The sequence below is a fragment of the Vicugna pacos genome, chromosome 18 (assembly GCF_048564905.1).
Source record: "Vicugna pacos chromosome 18, VicPac4, whole genome shotgun sequence".
Taxonomy (NCBI): domain Eukaryota; kingdom Metazoa; phylum Chordata; class Mammalia; order Artiodactyla; family Camelidae; genus Vicugna; species Vicugna pacos.
Genome location: NC_133004.1, coordinates 22379125 through 22403778, shown reverse-complemented (window position 1 = coordinate 22403778; position 24654 = coordinate 22379125). Strand labels below are relative to the sequence as shown.

At 52.4% G+C, this 24654-nt stretch overlaps 1 protein-coding gene across 1 annotated transcript; it reads left to right on the top strand.

Moving 5' to 3' along the window:
* Positions 1-370: 370 nt before the first annotated feature.
* Positions 371-22735, top strand: CDIP1 (cell death inducing p53 target 1). Its single transcript, XM_072942598.1, has 5 exons — positions 371-644; positions 20966-21070; positions 21186-21341; positions 22043-22316; positions 22437-22735. Exons 2-5 carry the CDS (start codon positions 20986-20988, stop codon positions 22546-22548), a joined length of 627 nt encoding a protein of 208 aa, XP_072798699.1. The 5' UTR covers positions 371-644; positions 20966-20985; the 3' UTR covers positions 22549-22735.
* The last annotated feature ends 1919 nt before the right edge of the window (positions 22736-24654 follow it).

Here is a 24654-nt window from a genome sequence, read left to right as displayed (position 1 = left end):
CTTATCTTCCAGCCACTTCCCCACGCGACAAAAAGACCCTGGGCCCTCCCACGTGCCTCGCCGGGCCCGAAGCGCTTCCGCGCCCCTGACGTCACCGGGGCTCGTCACGTGCCTCCTCGAGTCCCCGCCCCGGCGCGGACCTCACGGCCCTGCCCGTCGCCGTGACGCCACAGGCCTCGGCCCTGCTCGAAAGCCTACTCGCCTCCTTCTGCCAGACGCGCGACTGCGAGCTGCAGAGGAGGCCGTTCTTGCTACTGCGGCCGCAGGTGCCGCGGGGACGGTGAGTCGCCTCGGCCATTCGAGACGGCTTCCCGCGGACGGAACCCCCAGCCACCCTAACAAAAACCCCGGAGCAGGGCTGGGCGTTCGCGGCCCTCGGGGGGAGGGGGACGACCTCGGACCACGAAGCCCCCTCCCCGCCCCCGCCCGTGGCGCCGCGCGGTGCACGCCGGGCACTGTGGTCTCGTTGGCCCGCAGAGCGCGTCGCGGGCGCCCAGACGGACTACGTCTCCCAGAGGCCTTTGGGCGGTCGCGGGGGGCGGCGTGCGCGCAAAGCCCCGCGGGGCTGAGGGTCCTGTCCTCCGTGCGTCTGTATCCCCGGCTGTGTTGGCGTTCGCTCGGCCTGAGGCGCCCGGCCTCACGAGGTAAATGGACCCCGGCGGCGGCGCAGCGGGCCGGTCGCCTCCTCCCAGGACACTGATGCGATCCAGAGCTGCCCTTGGGGTTTTGACGTCGTACGGTCGCTGGGTTGGCCGGCCACCCGCGGGGCTGCGGTGACAGCTAGCCAGGCCCAAGCGGGCGCCGGGCTTGCTGCCCCGGGGGCTGCCGGCTCCTCGGGTCCCACTTGTCACACTTTCCACAGCCTCTGCAGGGAACATTGGGGGAATAGCATCCCCAGTTTTCCAAGGGGGCTGTTTCCTCAAGGAGAGGGGGTCGGGAGGAGGGTCCCGGCGATCACGAAGCCCCTGCTGAGCTCCGTGATGACCTTGGCAGGCCCGAGGGACCCCGCGCGGCTCTCCCTCCCCCGCCCATCCCGGCTCGCCTGCATCTGTAAATCTGCGCCGCCGGCTCCGGGTATGGAGGCAGTGACCTGGCCTGGCTTTGGGCCCCGCCTCATGCCTTCGAGGACCTTGGTGTGGTTGAACCCACGGCGTCTTGCGAGCCCGGGTTTGGGCACTTGACTTGTTTAAGAGTATGTGTGGTTCTGTTTTCCTCTAAATGTTCCCAGGAGACCTCTCAACAGGTGTCAGGTAAGGAGCAAGCGACTGTAGGTTTCTCCAGGGTGGGCCTAAGATCCCCTGCATCAGAGTCACCGGGGCCCTCGTTAAAAGGGCAGATTCTGGGGACCCACCCCTAGAGGTTCAGATGTTGCAGTTATGGGATGTGCCCCAAGACTCTGTTTAATAAGTTCCCCAGGTGGTTCTCAGGCACATTTGGGGTTGAGAACCTTTGTCTTAGAGTGAGGAGAGTGGAGGACCCGGGGCATAGCACTTATACCAGTTTTGTATGTGTTCTGTGGGCTCCTGGGCAAGACAGTGCCTGGCAAGTGTGACATCTCTCTGTGGTGTTTTGTTTCTTCCTCTGGGCTGACTTAAGAGTTGGGTGGGGAGAGGCATGCCAGCTCTGCCTTGCCCTTTGCTTGACGTTTAATTATGAAGAATTTCAAACATACAGAAAAGTTAAAGAAATTTTACAGCAAACACACATAGAACACCATCTAGAATGTCTAGCATTTTATTGTACTTTATCACAAGTCTAACCATTCAGCAGTCCATCTTATGTTTTTGTTTGTTGTTATGTCAAAGTTAATTGTAGACATGTCCATTTCCCTCCCAAATAGCTAAATGTGCATATAATTAAGTAAAATCTTAGAATTCTTACTGTTTTTTAACTAGGAGAAGCCTGGTTATTTGAAAAGTCATTCTCTCTGTCTTCCATCCCTGAGGAGCTCAGGCATTTGGAGGTTTTTCCATAGGATGGGCCTCTGGAACCAAGAAAGAGCTTTACATGTGCTCTTATAAAGATTTGAAAACAGCAGGCCATGGTTCTAGAACCACCCTAAGAGCGAAAACGTGGACTGTGTGATGTAGGGTAATACTTCAAAGAGCAGGGTTGTTTTGAGGGGGAGCTAATGGAATGTGCCCCGATGGCCAGGTTGCCCCAGCAGATCGTTGGTAGGAATTGATGTAAGTCATCAAGTTTGTATGCCGTTTCTCCTCTTTACACGTTCTGCTTGCCCGTTTGAACCTACTGGTTCGGTATGTTTTCTAGAGCTCCAGGGGCACAGGGCTGTGTAGCCCAGTTAACAAGCTCTGAGTCCCTTGGTCCCAGGTGCTTTGTTCCGTAGCCACAGACACCAACCCTCCCAGTAGTCTCAGAGGGAGAGAAGTGACAGGTCCTGTGAAAATTTGTCTTCATTTTCAGAAACACTATCCAAGGGGCATGGACATGTTTTTATTCATCTCGGACAAAGTCAGGGAAGTGTGGCAGTTAAAAGTCGTGGCATCTTAGATGTGGAGGAAGGCAGTTGTGCCAGTGAGAAGGCAGCATGCATTGTGAGCCCTGCAGAGAACGTGGCCCTTAGTGGGGAGGAGAGCCAGGCTGGCAGTGGTGACATGAGGTTTATTGTGCCCTCAAAGAGGGACTTGGAAGTCAAGTGCACGGAATGGAAATGTGCTGGTTTCTAGGATCCCACAAAGACCTTCCGTCTTTGCATGGTCAGGACTCTTCCAGACACATCTCCCCTAGAGGTGGTAGGGGCTGCAGTGAAACTTAGTGCTGCAGAGGACAGGGGGGTGCCTGGCCTGGGACCTGTGGCAGGCAGAGCCTCTCCCCCTGAAAGGGCCACCCACCCAAGGAGATGCAGGTCTTGTTGACTCTGAGCCTGTGGACCCATGGCCTCTCCTCTGAGTCATTAGGCTCTGGTGACAACACTGGGGTTCTGGGACCAGTACTGTCTAAACTCCATAGACCACGCTGGAGGTCTTTCTGTCACTTCTGAGCTGTGTGACAAGGCATTTGCCCTCCCACAGCCTCACTTGCTACATCTCTGATAAGTGAAGAGCAGCACCCAGGCCGGATGAGGACCTGTGTCTGCTGTAAGTGCTGAAAAGACTAGTCCCCTGATGTTAGAGGCAGTCTAAACCATGCCGTGCAGGGTGGGGAGTCCAGTGACGTTCTGATTCTTTCCACGAAAGTGTTTGTGATGTGTTTTTTGGTGGTGTTGGATCATTTTCCCGGAAAACATTTCTCATCGCCTTTTTAGTGCTCCTGGTCTCTGGGTACTGTGTGTGGTCTGTCCACTGGGCGATCCAGCACCGCTGATTGTTACCACAGGAGGTGTCATGAGGGTCCAGTAAAAACTGTGAATATGCTGGATATAATGTGTTCAGTAAGTGTTGTTGCAGCCTGAATTCAGATCTAGTCTAGTGTCTGTGTTTTTCCTTCAAGGAGAAACAAAGGCCAGGGAAGGTGGAGGAAGAAATGAAATGTTGTCATAGTTCTCATTAACATTAAGAGCAGTAGCCTTACAGATTGGGGAAGCGGTAGGGAATGAAATCCCATTTGCAGGGTGTGCCCTTTGTGTGAGCCGTGTACCCCCCAGCTGAGCTTTCAGCTGTGTTTTGTCATTGCAGGCGGTGTGAGCTCTGCAGGGAGAGCTCGGGCACGTGTCTCCCGGCTGAGGAAGCAGCCAGAGTACCAAGTGACTTGCCCAAGGTTGCTAGATAATGCAGAGCCCTGAGACAGTGAGGGCCGAAGGGGAGGAGGCTGAGGGAAGTGGGGGCTCCCCTGGCCCCCTTGTGAACACTGCTCCATGGAGCTGACAGTGACTCAAGAAAGGGCCTTTTTCCCATCTGGGTTTTTGGCCCTCTCATCCAGGAGCCAGTGCGCTCCATCTTGGCTGGTGCTGTGTTCTGGCGCCGTGGCGTTGGATGGTGGGCATTTGGTTAGCAGTAGCATAGGAAGCCCTTCCTTGCAGACTTGCTTAGGGTCTGAGCCCAGGACTGAGCAGGGACCTAGGGACAGGAGTGGGAGAGGCCAGTATCCTCCAGTGGGGAGACAGGTGAGGGACAAAGGATTCTTCTGCCAGGAATTACAGGAAAGGCTCTGGTTTGCTGGAAAGAGGGTTTGGAAGCTGAGGGAAGGGTCTGTGGAAAGGTTCTTTGATGGCGACCAGGTTTGATTTATTTGGAAAAGGGCAAGTTACAGTCTAGGGCAGCTGGTGTGGAGTGTGGTAGAGAGAGCTGGAACATGGGGCCAAGTCCAGACTTTTCCCCTTAAATCTTGACCAGTAGGTGAGATAGTGGATCTGAGAGCTTTTGAACCATGGCATTAGCCAGGCTTGCTGACAGTTCAGGGTTTAAGGGGCAGAGACAAATCTGGAACACCTCTTAGACATCCGTCTTGGCAACCAGGGTTCTGCTAACTGAAGCAGGGCCTGTGGGCTGGGGAGTATCCGCCGAGCTATGTTACCATCCACCTGGTCGCCTGACGTTTGATGTGCTGTCTGGGGCTGTGGAGAGACTGGCTCCAAACACCATCCCTGTCCTCCCAGAGCTGCTGGCTGGACCCTTGACCACAATTATTTCCCCCTCGCTCTTAGTGACTCTGTTGCTCCAGTCTTGGAACCTCTGCCTGCCTCCTTGGGGGGCCTTCCTAGGGCTCACCTGGTCCCTAAAGCACTCCTGTTACCCCCACCCACAGACAGCCACTTCTCTCAACCTGGAGCACCTGCTCTCACGATTCTCATTTGAGTTTTGCTGAGTATCTTTTGTAAGTTTTTCTCAAGTGTTAGCTGGCTTCCTGGCTGGATCTGCAGCTCCCTGCAGATGGGGACCAGGGAGAAGAGTGACCTGGGCCCGTGAAATGTTGGCTGAATTAAGGAGCCAGGAATCTTAAATTTTTTCACAACAGATTGTTACTTGAAAGAAAGAATAAACAAACTTGGATAGTGATGGCTCTGCTGAATAAAACTGGCCAATCCTAGAACTAGAAGAATTCTGTGTTGCTCACTTTCAGCTCTGGGACTCCAGGGCATTCTGTACCGCCCAAGGCTCAGGCCTCAGTTCCTGTCCAGGTGTAGGTAAGCTCGGATTACAAGTCTACCTGCTTTGCCTGGGGAGTGTGTGGACCACACAGTGACCCATTTCTCTATGGTCCCAGTCAAACTGGCCAAAAAGCACCCGTGCCTGCTGTGGAGGTGGGGGCCACGTACTGTAGGGTTCCCTACCTCCAGCAGCCACCTGTGGATGTCAGGACTCTTGGGGAGCCATATTAGTTAGCATGCCAGGCATAGTGCAGGAAGCTCTCCATCTCTCTTGGCATGAAAGTGGACATCCTTCAGTGGTCGGAGGGCCTGGCCCGTCTCCACACACCGCCCCGCCTCTCTGCCCTCAGCTCCTCGCAGTCCTGGCGCCTACTCTGCCCCAGCCACCTGCCTGGCTGCGGGCCATGTGGGCACGTAACCTCTCTTTGCCTGGAACTTTTCCACAGCTGTGTACATGTCACTCTCCTCACCTCCATCCTGTCTTTGCCTGAATGTTCCCTGCTCAGAGAAGTCTTTTCTGCTTAGAATTGCAGCTCCACAGCCCTCCCTTCCCTGCTCCTTGCTCCTCCGTGGCCTGCATCACTGTCTAATGTTCTAGTATTTTACCTGTTTCTGTGTTGTACAGCCCCTCCCCCACTAGAATGTGACATTAAAACGGCTGTTTCCCACATCTTTAGGGCCTAAGGAAGTGCCTCATACATAGTGTGTGCTAGGTATTTATGTGTTGAATAAAATCACGTACTGGGTCTGTGTTTCAGCTGTCCCATCTTTCTCACGGCTGGTAAAGTCCCCAAGTCCCCAGGTGTAGGGACCATGGTCAGTGTGTGCTCCGTTTCTCCCTAGGATGGGGAATACAGATTTGAACACAGAGTTGAATTCCCCAGTGGTTGGGGTCTGAAGTAGCTGGTGGAGCAGAGACCTCATGGTCCTGATGCTCAGTGAAGACCTCGAGCTGCCTGAGAGCTGGGAGTGCAGACACTAGGGGAGGCACGGAGGAACCCTGGTTCTGTCCCCTCCCAAGCCCCGCCCGCACCAGGAGAAAAGCAGGGACCCGTCAGCTCAGTTCACTCATTTCTCTTTGTTTTGAGCAGTGAAATCCACGTAAACTCACACAATGGAATTCCACCATGTGAAGCACTCTGTTGGGGGTTGAAGACCCTGCTCTAACAAATTTTGAGAAACATTTTGGAGAATGTGAGAAGAAACAGGGCTGAGCTGGGCACCGTAGGAGAAGCGCTGGCCCGAGTCACAGCTCTTCTCTGAGCAGCGGGGCTGGGCTCCCAGTCAGGGAGCAGCCAGGGGCGGGCACTGCCATCTTGCCCTCCCTTACCACTGGCGCTGCACCCGGGCCTGCCTTCGTGGGTGCTTAGTAACGTTTGAAGGCCAGATGTGTGTCAGCTGACACCGTGGCACCATGGGCTTTGTGCTCCCTAAAGACACTTCTGGCCTGAAAGGTAGTCTCTAGATGTGTGATTCATAGAGAAGTAAATACACACATGACCAGAAGTAAGACAACCCCAGATGTAACATGAGCCCCCATTTCCTCAAAGAGAAAATCCAAAATAATTCTCCTGTCCCAGCTGGCATGAGTCAGCTCTCAGGTCAGATATCCGTTTCAAGTGATACGAATTCAGTTAAATTTCATGGAAGATAGTTTCAAACGCTCATTAGATTAGTTCCCAACTCACATTTCCCAGAGCACTTTTCCCTCTCCTCCTATCTCTTTTGTGGACATCGTGTCCCGGTCATGGTCCTTTTGACCATCAGTGCGGGTCTTCTGAGCGCCCCTTGCTACAAGGATGTTTCCACTGGAGAGTGTGTCCCTGGACTGTTCTGTGTTCTTGGGTTTTTTCATTAGTCCGGTAACACGTCTTCTTGCTGTGTGTCCTTTAAAAGGGTGTTTACGGCAAAATCCAGCCATTGCAACGGGGGTGAGGTCTCACTCCAGGAAAAATGACTAGTCTGCTACGTGTCTGCTGGTATTTGGCTTTTTTCTTTTCACTGATTCCATCCAGGTGACCTCTGGAAGCATGCCACAGTGGGCTGACTGCAACTAATGTTCTTCATCCAGCAGTACTTAGTGTAAAAGAATCAGGAGACTGCCTGTAATATGAAGGACTTAGATGATGCAGAGCCACCCTCTCGCGGTTCTGAGGGAGGATGAGGCGAAACATAGGGGAACTCAGCATACACGGCAGAAAGGCAGAGCTGTTCCCCTGGGAGCATAGAGGCTCCCTACCCCTAGAAAGGGGGGACTTGGGCAAGGCCTGGCTGCAGGCTGAGCTCTTTTCCTGGGCCAGCGAGGCCAGCAGGCATTTGTGTTCAAACTAAGACTCTTAACAGCTGGATGGGACCTTATAGGGGCCATGTGGCTTGACTGCACTTATGGGCCTCTTGCTTTTTTCCTGGATCAGAACGGTATGTCTTGATCTCAGGTAACTGATTAAAACAGAGTCAATCCAAATACTATCTGTTTTGTGTCAGCTCATTGAAAGCAGAGGTAAGGACTTTTTCTTTGACTGCCTAAGTGATGGTTCTTTAGGCTCATCACATTTCTAAAATTAGTCAGCCTCTTGGTTACCCAGCCCTGCCTGCCCAGCAGGTGCAGATGACTTGTTTATTCACTCGTGGTTGCAGCTGCATCTTTCTTCCTTTCTCCTCGTCCCCCTCTTGCCTGTACTTCCTTCTTCTGTGCCAACAGTAGAACATGCAGAAACCAAGCTCCTGAGCCCTGTCCTGCCTGGGAGGCAGCTCAGAGGGTGTGAGGAGACCTGTGCTCCCAGCGCTGGCTCCAGCTAGTGGCCTCGAGCCAGCCCTGTAACACCATCAGTCTGTTTTGTCATGTGTCTGTTGGGATTTTCTCACGTGCCCTCCTCTGCCAGGTGACCTCCTGCTGGCTCTCCAGGCAGGATCTCCAAGGCCAGAATACCTTGGAGGGCCCTGATGTTCCAAATTCACAGGTCTAGACCCTCAATTTTACTGGAGCTCTGGGAGGTGATTTGGTATGGAGAACTGACCCATGCTACCAAATTCCTACAAGGCTGAGGTAAAGGCCGCACCAACTCATGAGAGAGAAGCAGCCTGGTCCTCAGTTTTGCTCCTTGGAGTGTTTCTTTCCCTACAGACAGAATTAGGTTACAGTCAGAGGTAACCTTTCTGGATGGTACACATAAATTTAACACAGTTATAATGAGTATTTTGAGGAAGGAACTAACCAGAGATGCTGCCCACTCTAGAAAAACTAGAAACTACACAGAGGTAAAAAGTTTCTGTGTATGTGTAAACAAATAATCCAAAATCTCACTATCCAGAAAAGACCACCCTTAACATTTGGTGTGTAACATACAAGTCAGTATACACGTCTACCTGAGGATTGTTCCTTCTTCACTTGGTGCTCTATCAAGTCCATCTTTCTATGTGAATTAAAAATAGATCTATATTATTTTGAGGGGGTGAGTATAGTTACATTGTATATGTTAACCAGATGGGTGACTGGTCCCTTTTGGTTGAACATCAAGACATTGATACATATCAACATTTTTGCATGTGAATCTTTGCTCATGCCTTCACTTCTTTCTAGGACAGATGCCTCAAAATGGAATTAACATGGTAAAAAGAATGTTCACGTAATGAGATTCTCCTCCAGAAAAGTTATGTGAGCCGCTCTGCTGCGGCCCGTGTGCGGTTGACACTGTCACAGGGAGTCAGTGGTTTGCCAAGGCCTTGACAGGAAATCAACAGGATGTAAACTGTGCATTTTTTATTGTCCTCATCACAGTTCCTAGAAGTCTGACTACTTTTTAGCTTAGAACCAACCATTCTTTGAGTCCTGTCTGCCTTTTGATTTTGCTTTTGATTAAGTGCAACCAGTGGGTTCTCTCTTGTCTGTTTTCTTGTGTATTTTCCCATGCTCTGCTTACTTCTCCATAAATACAAGTAATCCAAACAATTATTTGTTTGTTGAACACTATGTGACAGGCTCTGAGCTGCGTGCTCTTCATCCGTGACTTCATGGGTGGGTCCTGGTGCCTGGGCCCTAGTGGGTGAGGATTCTGCCCTTCCAGCTTGGCCTGTGACATCAGGGCTCACGCCTCCCCTGGAAGGTCATGGGAGACGATATTTGGGGCCATCGGCTTAGGCTGATTTATCAGCTCTGTTCAGCCATGGCACTCATCAAGGAGGAGTGTGCCGGGCTGGATGGGAGGAGAGCAGACAGATGGGAAAACCAGTTCGCTTTCTGGTCCTTTCCATGTCTTCAGCTTGTTTTGAAGTGTTTGGAATTCCCAAGGCATCAGATACACCCGTGTTCAAGTGTAAAAATAAAGAAATGGTTCACAGCCACCAGTTATGCTCTCTGAGGGAGGGATTGTCTCTCTTGTCTTGCCTCCATCGGTAAGGACAGTGGAACAGGGGCCGAATTCGGGATTTCCACGCTGGTGGAGGCCGTGTGAGCTATAGGAAGCCAAGGCATTGGGAAGTCATAATGGGAGCTTTTCGGTTATGACCACTTGTTTACATACTCTGGTGCCCAAGGAACACTTTATTTTTAATGGTATTTGTTTTTCTTCCTTGTTAATAACTAACTGGAAATTTACCAATCACAAGTAGATTGTGGCTACAGTGGATTTAAGAATTGCTGGAAAACCAACTCTTCCGTTTCTCTTTGATATTGAGATTAGATCTGGCTGCATTTACTAAGAAACCCAGAGTAACCAAGTAAAATGTTTGTTTCTGTTTCGCTGGAAGATATGGAAGGTCGTCAGTTCAGTCTAGAATGGTATCTCCTTGCTCATCTGGGGCCTGAGCACCTTCAGTTGTCTTTAGCACAGCTTCTGTTCCCAAAGTCATCTCAGGGTCAAGCATGGCTGCTAGGGCTGCTGCATCCATGTTCCTGCCAGCAGACGGGATGAGGGTCCATCTCCTGGCCGAGGCAGCTCCCTTCTGGCGCCTTCCCATAAGAACATACTTCCCTCTGCCTGTGACTCTTTGGCTGGAACTTAGTCACATGGTGACACAACTACAAGAAGGGCTGAGAACATCTTAGCAAAGACACTGATGCTCTGAATAAAAATAGTGGTTCAGACGCGGAAACTGAGGCCTGGAGAGATTATACAGGGTCACACAATCTGTCGGTGGCACTCTCCAAATTTTACTGCTGGTCCAGGAAGGAAGCTGGTGCCTTTGTTCCTGAAGGCTGAGGCGGTGGGGCACTGCTCAGAGGAGAGGGGCTGGGGTGCTGCTGTGCTGGGGCTGTGGGCTGCCTGGCTTGTGGTCCTCACCCTGCCTAATGGCCCAGGTCCTCTGTGGGGATCCGAGGTCTGTGCAGTGCAGGGCAGCCCTACATGCTGTGCCTTTGAAGCAGTCCTGAGGCTCCAGGCTGCTGTCTGCTCACACACAGCAGGCGCAGCCTCTTTCCTTAGACCTCGTGACTCATTGTCCGGCCACTGTCCCCGTTCTCTCTTTTGCCTGCTGGTCTCATTGATTCCACCTCCCCTCCCACCCACCACCTTGCTGGAGAGATGTTCCCTGATCCCGGAATGGGTCTATCTTTCTGTACTTTCACAGTGGACTTTCTTGTACACCACTGGTCACACTGTGTCATTACGTTTGGTGCTTTTTGGTATGTATCTAATGCCTGTCTCCACCACTTCATGTAAACTTATGGAGGGCAGGGACCGAGCCTCTCACTCTGACTGGGACAATGTGTGGGCCACTTCCCAGCCTGTGCCCAGCACAGAGTGGGTGCTACACAGTGAACGGCATGAACTGACCATTGTTATTCCCAGAGGAAGCACCATCCCCCTTCAAGGGCCTTTGCCTGCCCCTGGGGACATAGAACAGGATGGTACGTTGCATTGCCCAGGGAGTCACCGGCCATCCCTGGTGAATAAGCCCCCAGTCATAAGGACACCTCACACTGCCTGGTCCTTCATGGCTTATCCATATCCATGTCTCAGTTCTTACAGTGGGCAGGTGGGGTGGGGATGGATGTGTGGGCCAGGCCTCCTGGGAAGGGCCTGCACGCCCAGCAGGGGCTGAGTGTGCTCCCCTTCCCCTGTCCTCTGGGAGGCCCCTGGAGACCCAGGGCACCCAGCAGGGCATTTAGCTTTCACACTGGGCCTCCACCCCTCACGGAGCAGTGGGTGCCTCCTTGGTTCAGCAGATGGGAGACTGTGGGCAAGGCGGAAGGCTGCCTTTCAGTTTCCCCGGCAAAGCCCAAAGCCCTTCTGGCCAGATGCCTGGAACCTGCTTCCTGGGGACAAAGGAGCCCCTCTGAGGCCAGCTGGCATCCTGGTGCCATGGCTGCTGAAGAGGTGGGGGGACCTCCTCTGGGCAGGCAGTGTGCAGGCAAGCCCGGCCTGGCCCTGAGAACCTCGGCCCTGCAGCTGCTGCCGCCAGAGTCTCAGTGATCACACAGGGTCTGGACAGAGTGTCCTTCCGGGCAGCCGCCTGGCAGGAGAGATGGCTGTTTGTGAGGATCACTAGTATCTCTTCCCTTCCAGAAGTTGTCTTGGGGTCCACGGAGTGGCTGGCCTCAGCTTGGCCGAGCCATAGCGAACTGCTGGGCCATTGCACTCAGGCTGGGTTTGATTACACGTCCTCCGAGTCCTGTGGGGCATGCACACCAGGGTCCTTGCTGGTGTGGGAGCAGAAGCTGTCAGGGCAGAGGCATCAGTGCCTGTTTTGTTTTCCTTCCTATTGGAAGTTATTCATAATGAATGATGACAAAGCAGGTGCCGTTTATTCAGCGTTCTTGTGTGCTAGGCCTCAAGCTACTGCTCTAGGCATTTGCATACACTCTTTATTTTAAAACTGCTCCAACTCTGAGAGGTGGGCATGATTACCCCTATTTACAAATGAGGAAACTGAGGCTCAGTGAGGTCACACAGCTGGAAAGGGGTGGAGCTGGGTCTGAACTACTCTGAGGCTTCCTTTAAAAGCCTTGCCCATTGCAGCAAGCATGGCCTCGGAGGAAGGGGGTGATGGGCATCGGGTGACAACAGCCAGCTCAGACTCACAGAAACAGCCCACTCTGTCTCGGGACTCTCGGTCCCTCTGGCTGCAGGGCCCTGACCCTGCTCTTACCAGCTTGGGGGTTACTGTAGCCCAGCAGCTCTGGAAAGGTGATGATTGTCCTGGAGGCTTCCTGAAACTTTCCAGGGGCTGAAGGTCAGAAGCATGTTTATAACATCTCTAAGACATTATTAGTTATATTGCCTGTTTCCGTTGGGTTGGCATTCGCATTGGTGATGCAGCAACACCCAACTGTGCTAGCCATTCCTATGGTTGTGTTCATGCCGGTTTCATTTAAGAAAACGCAGTAAAAATTATTAACTTTATTATCTGGACCCTTGAGTACACATCTTTTTAATGTTTTGTGTGATGAAATGAGAGGACGCACATGAGGTATAATGGGTGCCTCCAGAGAAAGCACATGTGCAGTTGTTTGGGTTGTGAGCTGAACTAGCTTTCCCATGTTTACTTAAAATAATGACACACAAACTGTGGTTATTCAGACTTGGGGATTTAGCAGACATTTTCTTGAAAATGAACAAAGCGAGCCTACTAATTCAAGGAAGACAGCCGACTTTTTATATATGTTGCCAGTGATAAAATTGTTACTCTGTTTGTTGCCAATGATAAAATTTGAGGTTTCAGATGAAAATGTTAGAATTTTGGAAAATTTGTATCTGCTACCGTGAGCTTGACACCTTCCCAATAGTTAGACTTTTCTGATGGGACCTGTCATGATACTAACAATGTAGGGGGCACATCATATAATGAGATAGGTTAACTTGGCCTGATTTACATAATCAGAGCTCCTAAACACGGACCAGGATTTTCTGAATGACCCATGTGTGCTGTTACAAAACTGCGCATGTATAAAAGATCCACTCCAAATACAAGTGAGCCCAGTGATTTTTAATGAAAAGGAAAAATTCATTGTTAAGGACTCAGATTCCATGTTGCAACTAACCTTTAAGAAGCTGCCACCACTTGTCAACTCTGGGTGTTGTGTTGAAGAAATCCACAACCAGCCGAGAAGACTTCAGACGCCTCTCCCTTTTCCTACTGCTTACCTGTGGGGGGTGTCTTGTACTTCAGCCAAAGCATCACAGCAGACTGGAGGGAGACGCAGATACGAGACTCCAGCTGTCTTCTCTTAGGCCAGACATTAGAAGGGTTTACAAAAATGTAAAGCAGTGCCAGGCATCTCATGAAATTTTTTTTGGAAAGTAGTTACTTTAAAATTTTATTTATGTTAACATGTAATGGGTTTGTTTTTAATAAATTAATACTTTAAAAAATTCCTCATTTTGGATTTGTAATCAGGTGTAAGTATTGATAGATTACGAAAACAGAATCTTTATGGAGTCCTCAGTGATTGAGCTTTGTAAAGGGGTCCTGAGAGCAAAAAGTTCGAGAACCCCTGCTCTAGTAGACCCCGGGGGACTGATGTCACAAAGCCTTCCTGCTGGGTGCCGTCCTCTCCTTTCACCTCTGTCTTGTCCCCACAACTGTCCTTCGTCCTCCAGGAACCCTCACTAGTGCTGCTGATGGGTCTTAGCTCCAGACCACTCCCTGCCCTCAGTCTTCCTCCAGGAGAGAGTGTGGTATGTTTCCTCAACAGATTGCGTGTGGGGCGGAAGAGATGGGGGCAGGGCTGGCCTCCTACAGCAGCGTGCGGAACAGCTTAGGCTGCAGGATCGAGTTTGCAGCAGCGGCTGTAGCCAGTGAGGAGTGCCTGCTGCTGGCCTGGGCCCAGGTCCTCCCAGCTCCCACGGGGAACCACCCAGGCCGCCTTAGGCTGCTGCCAGTTGGCCCAGCTCTGGCCCTGGATCAATAGCAGCGGTCTCTGCAGGGAAGGATGAATAGCTGGGAGCAGAGCAGAATGCCAGAGGCGTTTCCCTGGGCCTGAGGCCTTGTGCTTTTAACTCCTCTCTGGGACTTGGGCAGACACAGAGGAGAGCGGGTGAAATTGGCGCACCAGGAGGCAGAGACCCCCCCCTCCTCCCTCTGCCACCAGAAGTCACAGCTGTCACTGACCTGTCCTAAAATTGTATTCTCAAATTTGTATTTTTAGTTATGCAGATAATACACAAACACCTTCATGTTGTTTAAAAAAAAAGTGTAATGAAGGAAATCCTTTCCTCTCTGGACCATGGCTGCTAAGCTTCAGTCCCAGCGGGACGATCTTGGTCTGGGGTGTTTCTTCCCCATCCCTTTCATTTACACTCTGCACACACCAAAATATCTAGACCTGGGTGGGCTTCGTTTTTTTGACAGAGAATTCACATGCCGTACAATCCACCGTTCTAACGTGCGCAGTTCAGTGGCTCACAGGGTTGTGCAGTCATCCCGTCTAATTCAAGAGTATTTTCATCACCCCAGCAGATGTCCCCACTGCTGCAAAATGAGTCTGCCAGGTACAGGTTGTCATCACTGCTCTGCCTGCAGCCTGGCCAGGAAGCGGGGGTTCCAGTCCCAGGTCCCTGAAGATTGAGGCTCAGGGAGGGTCTGTGACTTGCCCGCAGCCACAGGATTCAAGGCCAGGGCTGACTCCAGAGCGCCACACTCTTCCATGCTCACCCTGTTTACTCATCCATTGGCAACCAACATGGGGCAAATCTTCTCCCACTGTGAGTGGGAGAGGGTGGCGGGGTCTCAGTTCTTGCTGTCCTGACCCTACATTGGAAAGCTGTGTGTCCTTTCCTTGGAGCCATCACCTTCCTCGGTGGCTGTTTGTAGAGTATTGGGTTGGATACAGACATGCCTGGATTGGTGGCTTTGGAGTGGCAGAGGGGCAGTGAGGCAGTTTTGCTTGGTTTCATGACCCGTACCCTAGAACCCAAGAGCAGGTGTCTCAGAACATCGTTTTCATCCTCACACCTGGGAAAGCTCTCACCTGGCCACTCCCAGCTCATCCGGAGGAGAAGCAAGAGCTGCTCTGTGTTGGTGAGGCTTGATTAGCCTCTGCAGTACGGCTGAGGGCAGAGCTTCTGGCATCAAGGAGCAGAAGTTTCCACGCTGGGGATGGACCCACACTGAGCGCCGAGCGGGTCCAGGCTCCTCAGTGGGTACTGACCCAGCCCAAATGGCAGGAGGGAAACTGTGGGGTTTCCTTTTTGCAGAAAGTGCCTGGCCCAGTGTCCTGCCCCAGAAGCCCCCAATGTCTGCTGCCCTGGGGAAGATGAAATGAGATTGCAGCAGGCAGTGGGTCCAAAGACAGATACCAGATGTGGAGGCGGGCTTCATCTCATTTTAGGGTGACTCAAATAATTTTCTCCTACATAAGGGCACAGTGGGCGCTAGGCTGTTTTGGTCATGGGTGCAGGGGCCAGACTGGGCCTCAGGTGGCTCCGTTCTGTCCCCTGGTGGAACAAGAAGCCGGTGCAGGGCCTCCCTCTGCTGGACAACCCCTTGACCCTTGGTCTGTCCCTCGCTCCCATGGGTCTTACTGTCCCCTGTGGCAGCCGTGGCCCTTTCCATTCAAGGGGTTTTCTTGCTGATCCCCTCAAGGAAACAGGCCTGTGCTACGAATCAGTGGACAGCATGGGGAAGCTGTGGGCTCACAGCACATATCAGTGTCCCCATGGCCCCTTCTCAACTCATAAGCCATGCACCCCATGCTGCTTCCCTGTCCTGGCGAAAGTCAGGACATTCCACTCCGGCGGGGCCTCAGCCTGAAATTGCAGTGGAGGGGACACTGATTTCCTTTGTCAGTTCCATCCTCGAGGCCCCATGATGGGGCGCTGCCCAGGAACGCACCCTCTTCCCTGCACACATTTTCAGATCCTACTTAGTACCAGCCCAGACTTCAGCTTCTAAGGGCCAGTGGCTTCTAAAGTAGGAGTCTTCGAGGCTGGAGCTTTTATCCAGGGCTATGTGAAAATTCCCCAGCATCCCCAAAACTGCCTGAAAACAGGTAAGCAGGAATTTAAGGCTCAGAGGAAATCCATGAAGACACCTGAAACTGACTGTGAGGCCAGGTGACTCTGGGCGTGTGACTGAGCAGTACTTATGTCTCTAAAATGGAGGCGCTGATGGGCTGCCCGGGCGCTGGCTGAGGACTGAGCTTATGCTTGGTCCGGGCACAGCCCAGGGCAGCAGCCACAGTAACCACCCAGGGGATGTTTCTTGATTCTCACGATGGCGTAGGATGGCTACTTCTCTAGGTCCTGACTCTGTAGTGCCTTCTGCAATGACATCTGCAATCTGGGAAGCCTTGGAAGAGAAGCATGTTCCTAGAATACGCCACCCCCCTCATGGCCTGCATTGGGTGTGGCTATTGCAACACCTCACTGAGCCCCTGATAGGTGTGCTAGTGCTGTTACACGAGGACTTCAAGGCTGCATTTATGAATTTTCCTTCTCATTTCATGTGCTCAGTGAGAACAACCCCCCCACCCCGTGCTTGTGGATGCTCGAGTCTGGCAGAGCAGGGGGTGCGTGAAGCCGGTGGCGGAGTGGAGTCAGCTCCAATGTCCTGGGTGCCGCGGCTCTATTCTCACTCCCTCACACCCGGTGCTGCTGGGCTCAGCGCCTTGGTGGCTGGCCAGCTGCTGAGTGGTCAGCTGGATCTCTAGCCCTATTCTGAGAGAATTTGTGTTTTATGAGTGGGTAGTACCTTCGCATCCACAAAATCCAGAGGGCACAAAGTGGTGTGCTGTGTAATGTCCTCTGGGCCCCCTGGGAGCTCAGTTCAGTTTATGATGGACTCATGGAGGCTATCAGACGACTGTTTCTTCACAGCCTGTAGCTACAAGATCTGAGCCAGAGGCTGAGAGCCCCGTCTCGGGTTTCAGGGGCTGCACATTGGCTTCATTGAGCTCCCAGGACCCTAGGCCTCCCTCTTCTCTGTTGGGAGCTGCAAACCCATGGGTCTTGCTACCCCTTTAGCCTCTTGTAACGGATGCTTCAGTGCCTGGGGCTGTGATCTGATTCCATGTTTGCACTTGTAGCTTAGTTTGAGCAGTGCCCCTTTTTATAGAAAACTATTTTGCCTTTGAACATGTGACTTTTAAAAAATACTGCATTCTTGAGTTTTTTTTTATTATGCCTTAGACGATGCAGTTTTGTGGGACCCCACATTTTGTTTTGTATTGGGAGGCATGGGGGGAACTGGGGTTTTTAATTCCTGAAATCTTCATGACCCATTTTTCAGAAACCTGTCTCTTCTTTTGGAGGGGCTGCCCCTAAGTCTCTGCTACAGTTCAGGAAGGCGGCTGGAGGATGGGCGTGGATGGGGAGGGGAAGGGAGGAGGCAGGTGGAGCAGGCTGTGGTATGGTCAGCAGCTTCTTTGTGCGCGCTCCAGGCATCAGAGGACACTTCAGGGTTGGGTGGACACCAGGGGGGAGGCCTCTGCCCTGTGTGCAGGGCTCGTACCATCATTATGATGGTGGAATTCCAGAAGCTGAACTCTTGGCATTCTAGAGACTACAGAAATAGACTCAGCGATTTTGATGCCATGCCTGCATCCTTAGAGGTGGGTGTGCCTGTGTACTCCAGAGACATGGAGGGGCCGGGAGTACCCACGCTAGCTCCTCCCTCTTAGAACTCAAAGGTACTCAAGCATCTCACCAATGGCAATGCAGCTTTTCTCAGCCTGCTCAGAGCATCCCAGGGCAGGCCAAGTCACCGCTGAGCCAAGCCGGAGGCATCCCAGCGGGTGTAGGGTGGGAGTTTGTGGCAGGTGCCAGCCTGTGTTCTAACAGACGCAGTACATTACAGAGTCTTCCACAGACATGAGTCAAGCCCCTCGCGGAAAGCTGCCTTTTCCTCCTACTAGGCTGGCCATGCTGGCTGCCGGTGGCAGGGCGAGGGCCCCCAGGCCCAGCAGGCACAGCTCGTGCCTCCTGGACAGAGGTCTGTGACATGCTCTGGAAACTGCAGTTCCCTGTTCCTGACCCTGTGCTGTGGGAAGTCACCTGCAGGAGAAGCATGGACAAGTCACACCTAGGCTCAGCTCTGTCTCTAGTCAGCCATGGGACCGCAGACAAGTCCCGTCTTTTCTTGGCCTCTATGTCTTCAAAGGATAATTATACGTAACAATTCATAAGAGCTGACATATAATTTATAAGCACTTGGGAAGATGTTCTCATAGTGACCAAAGAAATAAACATAAGCAAGTGTCATCTTAACACTGCAAATCAGTGGTGACAGTAGTGTTCAAAGTTTGTGCTGTAAATCAGCATCACACATTGTCCCTCCTTCACAAAATGCATAAAATGTCCATATCCTTTGACCTAATAATCTCACTTCTGGCAAGTTTAGCCCAAGGAAATAATCCAGGAAAGGGAAAGAGCATTAGCAAGAGGTGTTCCAGTTTTTCATCAAAGTGACAAGGAGCATTCTGAATGCTTTCATAGGGGTTGGTCAAGTAAACATTGACGGGCCCATTTTTGGGAACATTAAAATCAGTGGTCATGGGGTCTTGCAAGGTGGAAGAAATATGTGAGACACAATGCTAAAAGGATTTTAAACTGTCCCAACAGCAGCTATATAAAAATATAGGTGTCTCTGTATATAGACAGGCAGGGACATGCAGAGACCAGCTGCATCGGGGTAATGAGATTGGACAGTTTTGTTGTAGTAAATTATATGAGTAGTAAGTTTTGTTGACCTATAATAATCCACATAACATATGATTTCCCCATTTAAAGCATGCATTTCAGTGGTTTTTAGTATATTCACAGAATTGTGCAACCATCATCATAGTTTTGCATTTCCATCATCCCAAAAGGAACCCCATGCTCGCCATTCTGTGCCCACTCCCACCAAGACCCCTGAAAACTACTAATCTGCTTTCTGTCTCTATGGATTTCCTGTCCTGGACATTTCGCATAAAGAATCATACAACATGTGGTCCTTTGTGTCTGGCTTCTTTCTGGCTTCTTTCACTGAGCATAATGTTTTGAAGATTCATCCAGGTTTGTGTCAGTACTTCATCCCTTTTGTGGCTGAATAATATTCCACTGTATGGATATAACCACAGTTGATGGACACTTGAGTGGTTTACACTTTTTGGCTACTATGAATAATGCTGCCATGAACATTCTTGTACAAGTTTTTGTGTGGACATGAATTTTCAGTTCTTTTGGGTATACACTTACGAGTGGAATTGCCAGGTCATGTAGTAAGTCTGTTTTAACCTCTTGAGGAACTGAGACTGATCTCCAGAGCAGCTATACCATTTCACATACCCCTCAGCTGTGTGTGAGGGTTCCGATTTCTCTACATTACATATTATTGACCTTTTCATTTCAGCCATCTTAGTGAGTAGGAAATGGTACCTTGTTGTGGTTTTGATTTGCATTTTGATATGCACAGTTTTCATGTGCATATTGGGCATTTATTTATCTTTAGAGAAATGTCTGTTCAGATCCTTTTGCCCATTTTTAAAAATTGGGTTATCTTTTTTGTTAGAGTTCTAAGAGTTCTTTATATATTCTAAATGGTACAGGTCCTTTAGTAGACACATGATTTGTAAAAATTTTCCTCCATTCTGTGGGTTGTCTTCCCACTTTCTTGGTGGTGTCCTCAGAAGCACAAGTTTTTAATTTTGATGAACTTGATTTTACCGTTTTTCTCTTTTGTTGCTTGGACTCAGTCCCTTTGGCCTTGCCACTGATTCGTTACATTTAATATTTAAACCTACTGACTACAAGCTCCCTCTTCCCAGCAGGGTTATTAGGGCCCCTTCATCCCCATATGGTTCTGAACTTAACACTGGTGGGCTCCAGGAGGGACCTATGCTAGGAAAGTTGTTTTTTGCTGTATATCCTTTTGTATTGTCTAGCTTTTCTTTCTAGTTAATATTATTTCAGTTAAAAAAAACAAAACTGAGTTTCACTTCAAAATACTACTAATTCTTATCCTTTTATGCTGCTGAATCCAGCTGAAGGAAGTGCCTACCTAAAGGAGACAGAATGCAGACCCAGGGGCGGGAAGGTGGCTGGCTTCCCTGCTTCTCACCCGGCACCCAGCAGCACTTGCTTTGTGGGCCATGGGAAGGAAATGAGGAAGTGTTCCACTTGACCGACACTGGCTCCTTCCTCCTCACCCCATCCACTCCCCACGAAAGCAAAGAACTGCTGCTGTAGGGAGAAGCCCCAGGTTCTCATTCCTTCCTGCAGGGCATGTCAAGGTGTGGGGGCTGCTCTGGGGAGAAGCTGAGAAGGGGGGAGGTGAGGAGTGGGTAGGGACACAGGATGGCGCGGTGCTGGGCAGATGGACGGGTGGTGCCGGGAGTGTGGCTGCCTGGGGGCCAAGTGCCCAGGTGCAGCCCTGCCCTGGTGAGTGGGCCCTCCCCTGGTTCCGAGGGCGCTGCCTCCTGTGCTCCCCCGACACGGTTTCCAGAGCCCTCCTGTCCTCCCAGGACAGCAGTGGAAAATCCTTGCCTGTCAATCTTCTCTGGGTACCTGGGATTTGAGGTAAAGTCTCCCAGATCCCTCCCACAAGCAGGCCACAGTGCCCTGGTGCGGAAGCCAGCCTGCTGCTCCCTAAGTTTGAGGGGAGGAGAGGACCAGTGGCCAAGCTGCCCTGTGGGGAACCCTAGATTAGGTTCCTGAGCTACTGGGTTCTGTCACCCTCTGGCTTTCACACAAAGTGTGGATGACCACTGGGGTTAGTAGCTTCTGGAGGTTGGAGGATGGTGGCTTTGGGCTGGGTTACCTGGGCAATGGTGGGGCATCTCCAGGGCCTAGAGGGAGCCCATCTCAAATGTGGAAATTTACGTGGAGGGGAGTAAAAGGTGACCTGAGCCCTGAGGGCAGAGCACATCTATGGGGCAGGGCTCACAGGGGCAGCTCTGAGACCAACCACACACCTTGTGCTGCAGCCCCTCCTCACAGACCGGTACCTGAGTGGCAAGTTGGGGGGTTGGAGCATGGTTCCCTATCTGAGTTTTTCCTCCAGGTCCAGGAGAAGCAGCAAAAATGTCAAATGAGCCACCCCCTCCTTACCCTGGAGGCCCCACAGCCCCCCTTCTGGAGGAGAAAAGTGGAGCTCCGCCCACCCCAGGTAGGGTTCAGCACTCTTGACTGCTGTCCCTTGCCCTCCCCCACTGCTGGAAGCCTGTGCCTGGAGCAGCCCTCGCTGGAGCCCTCTGAGCTTCCTCTCTCTGCTCTCTCTCCAGGCCACACCTCCCCAGCTGTGATGCAGCCCCCACCAGGCATGTCGCTGCCCCCTGCAGACATTGGCCCCCCACCCTATGAGCCACCAGGTCACCCAATACCCCAGCCTGGCTTCATCCCCCCACATGTGAATGCAGACGGCAGTTACATGCCTCCAGGTAAGTTGGAAAGGAACCAGCCCAGCCCAGCACCCAGTGCATCACCTGGGCTACTGTCCAGCCTTTGCTGTGGGTGAGTAGTCTTTGTGGGTAATTAAGGTAAGGGCAGGGGACATGGGAAGGTGCCCTAGAACAGGGTAACACTGTGCAGGTGCTGTGGCCAGAAGTGCCCTGGGCCCTGCCTGTGCCGTGGGGCCTCTCCCTGCCAGGGACCTGAGTCCATAGTAGAGGCCTGGCCTGCTCCCGCAGCAGCTCTTCTGAGAGACTGCACAGGCCAGAGAAGGGCCCTGGTCAGGTAGGCTGGTCCCTGGCACTCCATGCAGGACTTGATGCTGATGGGGAGGAGAAGGGCTGGTGAGTGGAAAGGCTTTCCTTCCTGTGGCCAGAGTCCTCACACACAGCCCAGTCCCCTAAGTGTCAGAAGCAAGGGAGCCAATGCATCAAGCTTAGGCGGAGGAGAGGACAGATGGGGCCTTGTTCCCAGCTCTCTGTCATGTCTGGCTGGGCCAAGTAGCTTCCCTGTCTTGGTCCCCATGGGGCAGGGAGCAAGGCTGGGAGAATGTGGATGGTCACCTTGGCCCAGGGCCTGGTCCAGGGCCTCACCCTGTGTCCTGGGGCCTTAGGGCTTTGTGCTCACTCCTCACATGGGGCAACTGGCAAGCTAGTGACCGGTCTTTGCTCTGTCTTCTGTGCCATTCCAGGTTTCTACCCTCCTCCAGGCCCCCACCCACCCATGGGCTACTACCCGCCGGGGCCCTACCCACCAGGGCCCTACCCTGGCCCTGGGGGCCACACAGCCACGGTCCTGGTCCCTTCAGGGGCTGCCACCACAGTGACAGTGCTGCAGGGAGAGATCTTTGAGGGTGCGCCGGTGCAGACAGTGTGTCCTCACTGCCAGCAGGCCATCACCACCAAGATCTCCTATGAGATCGGCCTGATGAACTTCGTGCTGGGCTTCTTCTGCTGCTTCATGGGGTAGGTGGTACAGGCGGTTGTGGGAAGGGGGCCATGGCTGCCCACCACCACCCTGGAGTTGCCCCGGGCCCTTGGCGCCTTCTCTTCAGGCCTGCCCATTTCTCCCCATCTCTGATTCAGGTGTGATCTGGGCTGCTGCTTGATCCCCTGCCTCATCAACGACTTCAAGGATGTGACGCACACATGCCCCAGCTGCAAAGCCTACATCTACACGTACAAGCGCCTGTGCTAACGGAGCTGGGACTGGACTCCCTGCTGTCAGTCTGGCCCCCGTGCTTTGCTCCCTGCGCTCAGTGGCTCGCTTCCCCACTCCCACTTGGAGGTGGAAGCTGTTCCATCAGTCCGTCCCCTGGAATTCTTGTCCTCTTCACCTTGCCCCTCCCTGAGCATCTGACTCTTGCGGCAAAAATTCTGTTGGATTTAAAGCCAAGGGTCAGTGAGTGGCAGGGGGATGGCACTGAGCTTGTGTGTTGGTTTGCTTGGTGTAAAGATAAGCAGGGAAAGGGTCTCCTTGCACAGTCTTCCTGCTGGGGTCTCTTCCTCCATTTCTGCACCATGTACGGGTTCGGTCCCGAGTCTCCCTGGGACCAAAAGCAGCCAGAGCAGTGGCTGGTTCCCCAGACCTGGGGCCTAGGCTGTAGCCATAGTCGTTTCTGATCTGCTGGGCTGAGTGGGGGATGGATCCAAGCAGGACAGGGTCATAAGGCCTGGGTTTGTTTCTGGGGTGCTAGAGGCAGGTATGATGGTCGGAAGGAATGACCCTGGCCCTCAGAACTCTCGGGAACTCTTAATAGTGCCCAGGAGCCACCTGGGTTAAGGTAGGGAAGTCTGCACACCTACAGGCCATGGGGTAAGGGATTGGGCCCTGGCTTTCCAGGAAGGGACTCACCTCTGGCCCCTATCCAGCTCCCTTTCCAGCCACGTGTCCGTGAACCCCATGCTTTCCTGGGACCAGAAGGAATATCCAGGAGCCTAGCCCATCTGTCTGTATATACCATGCCCTTGGTGTGTGTGGGCACAACCGCTGCCTAGGAGCTGCTGTGTCCCAGCTGTGACCAGAGATGGCAGAGAGGAGGGGCCGCCTCGTGGGCACACTCAATTTGCAGTACACTCTCCAGATCCTCTTCCCAGTAAGCACTGGGCCCTTCGCCTTGGCCGGCTGGCTGTCACTGTGCCTACTCCAGGGGCAGGAGCAGCTGCGGCACTGGACTGGGGACGAGGAAGGAGCAGCCACAAGTGGCGGAAGTGCCCTGCTGGACACCAGCCCTGCCCTGGGCCTGAGCCCACAGTCTTTATTTCCTGAATGGTTTGTCTGTGAACTTGCTCACGTGGACCGCTGTATCCTGCTGCCACCCCTCCCTCTCCTGGTCTCACACTGCCACTGCATGGCCTCCTGTTACTGTGAATCGTGGCCAGTCTCAGTTTGTAGTTTCTCATTAAATTGGCCCTTTCACTCCCCAGCCCTGGGCCTCTGCTCTCTTGCCTGGCTTCCTTCTTTTGCGAGGGAAAGAGGGTGGGGCTGCAGGTAGTCAAACTGCAGGGGGTTGAGTCCTCAGGTTCTTATTGCTTATGCCACATCAACTACCCAGGGACAACACTGACCTTTCAGTCCCTAACTAAACCACACCAGAGTCCAGTGTGGATGAGCCCGGAGATTCCAGCTGTGAGAAGTTGGCTTCACTGTGCTATCAGATCACCTACTATATTGATACCGTGTCACCCATCTCCACACCATGCATCCACCCATGGGGTCTGCAAGCTGGAGACCCCTCCAGCTAGAGCTCAGGGCCACCCCACCGTGCACTCCCTTAAGCAAGACAGAGCCATTGGGACTGAGGCTTCTGGTCTGAAGGCTACCGGGCACAGTCAGGCAGCCTAGGTCCCCAGGTTCTGGCTGGCTCAGCCTCTGCCCCTCATCTGACTTGTGAAGGCAGGTGGGCTCAGTCAGTTGTTGAAAAGTGTCCCCACCATTTAACCTTGTTTTTGAGTAAAACTTCCACAGATCCTCAATATGTAATACAGGTAATAAATTCCTATTAAAATAAATATTTAAATCCACATTTCTATTTTAGACAATGAATTGTTATATAATACAAGCATATGCTTTTTTATCCTTATTTGTGGGGAAAAAATTTCAAAATGGGAAAACTCCAAAGCACTCCAAGAATTAGAGAACCACAGGACCAGCTGGACTTCAAGGGTCTTCGTGAGATGGCCACGATGACTGCCCCAGACAGGAGGGCTGCTGAGTGACCAGTAGTACTGGGGACACATGTAGGGCTGCCTGGGGGGCCAGCAAGGATGACAGGAGGATGTCGCACCAGAAGGAGGCGGCGGC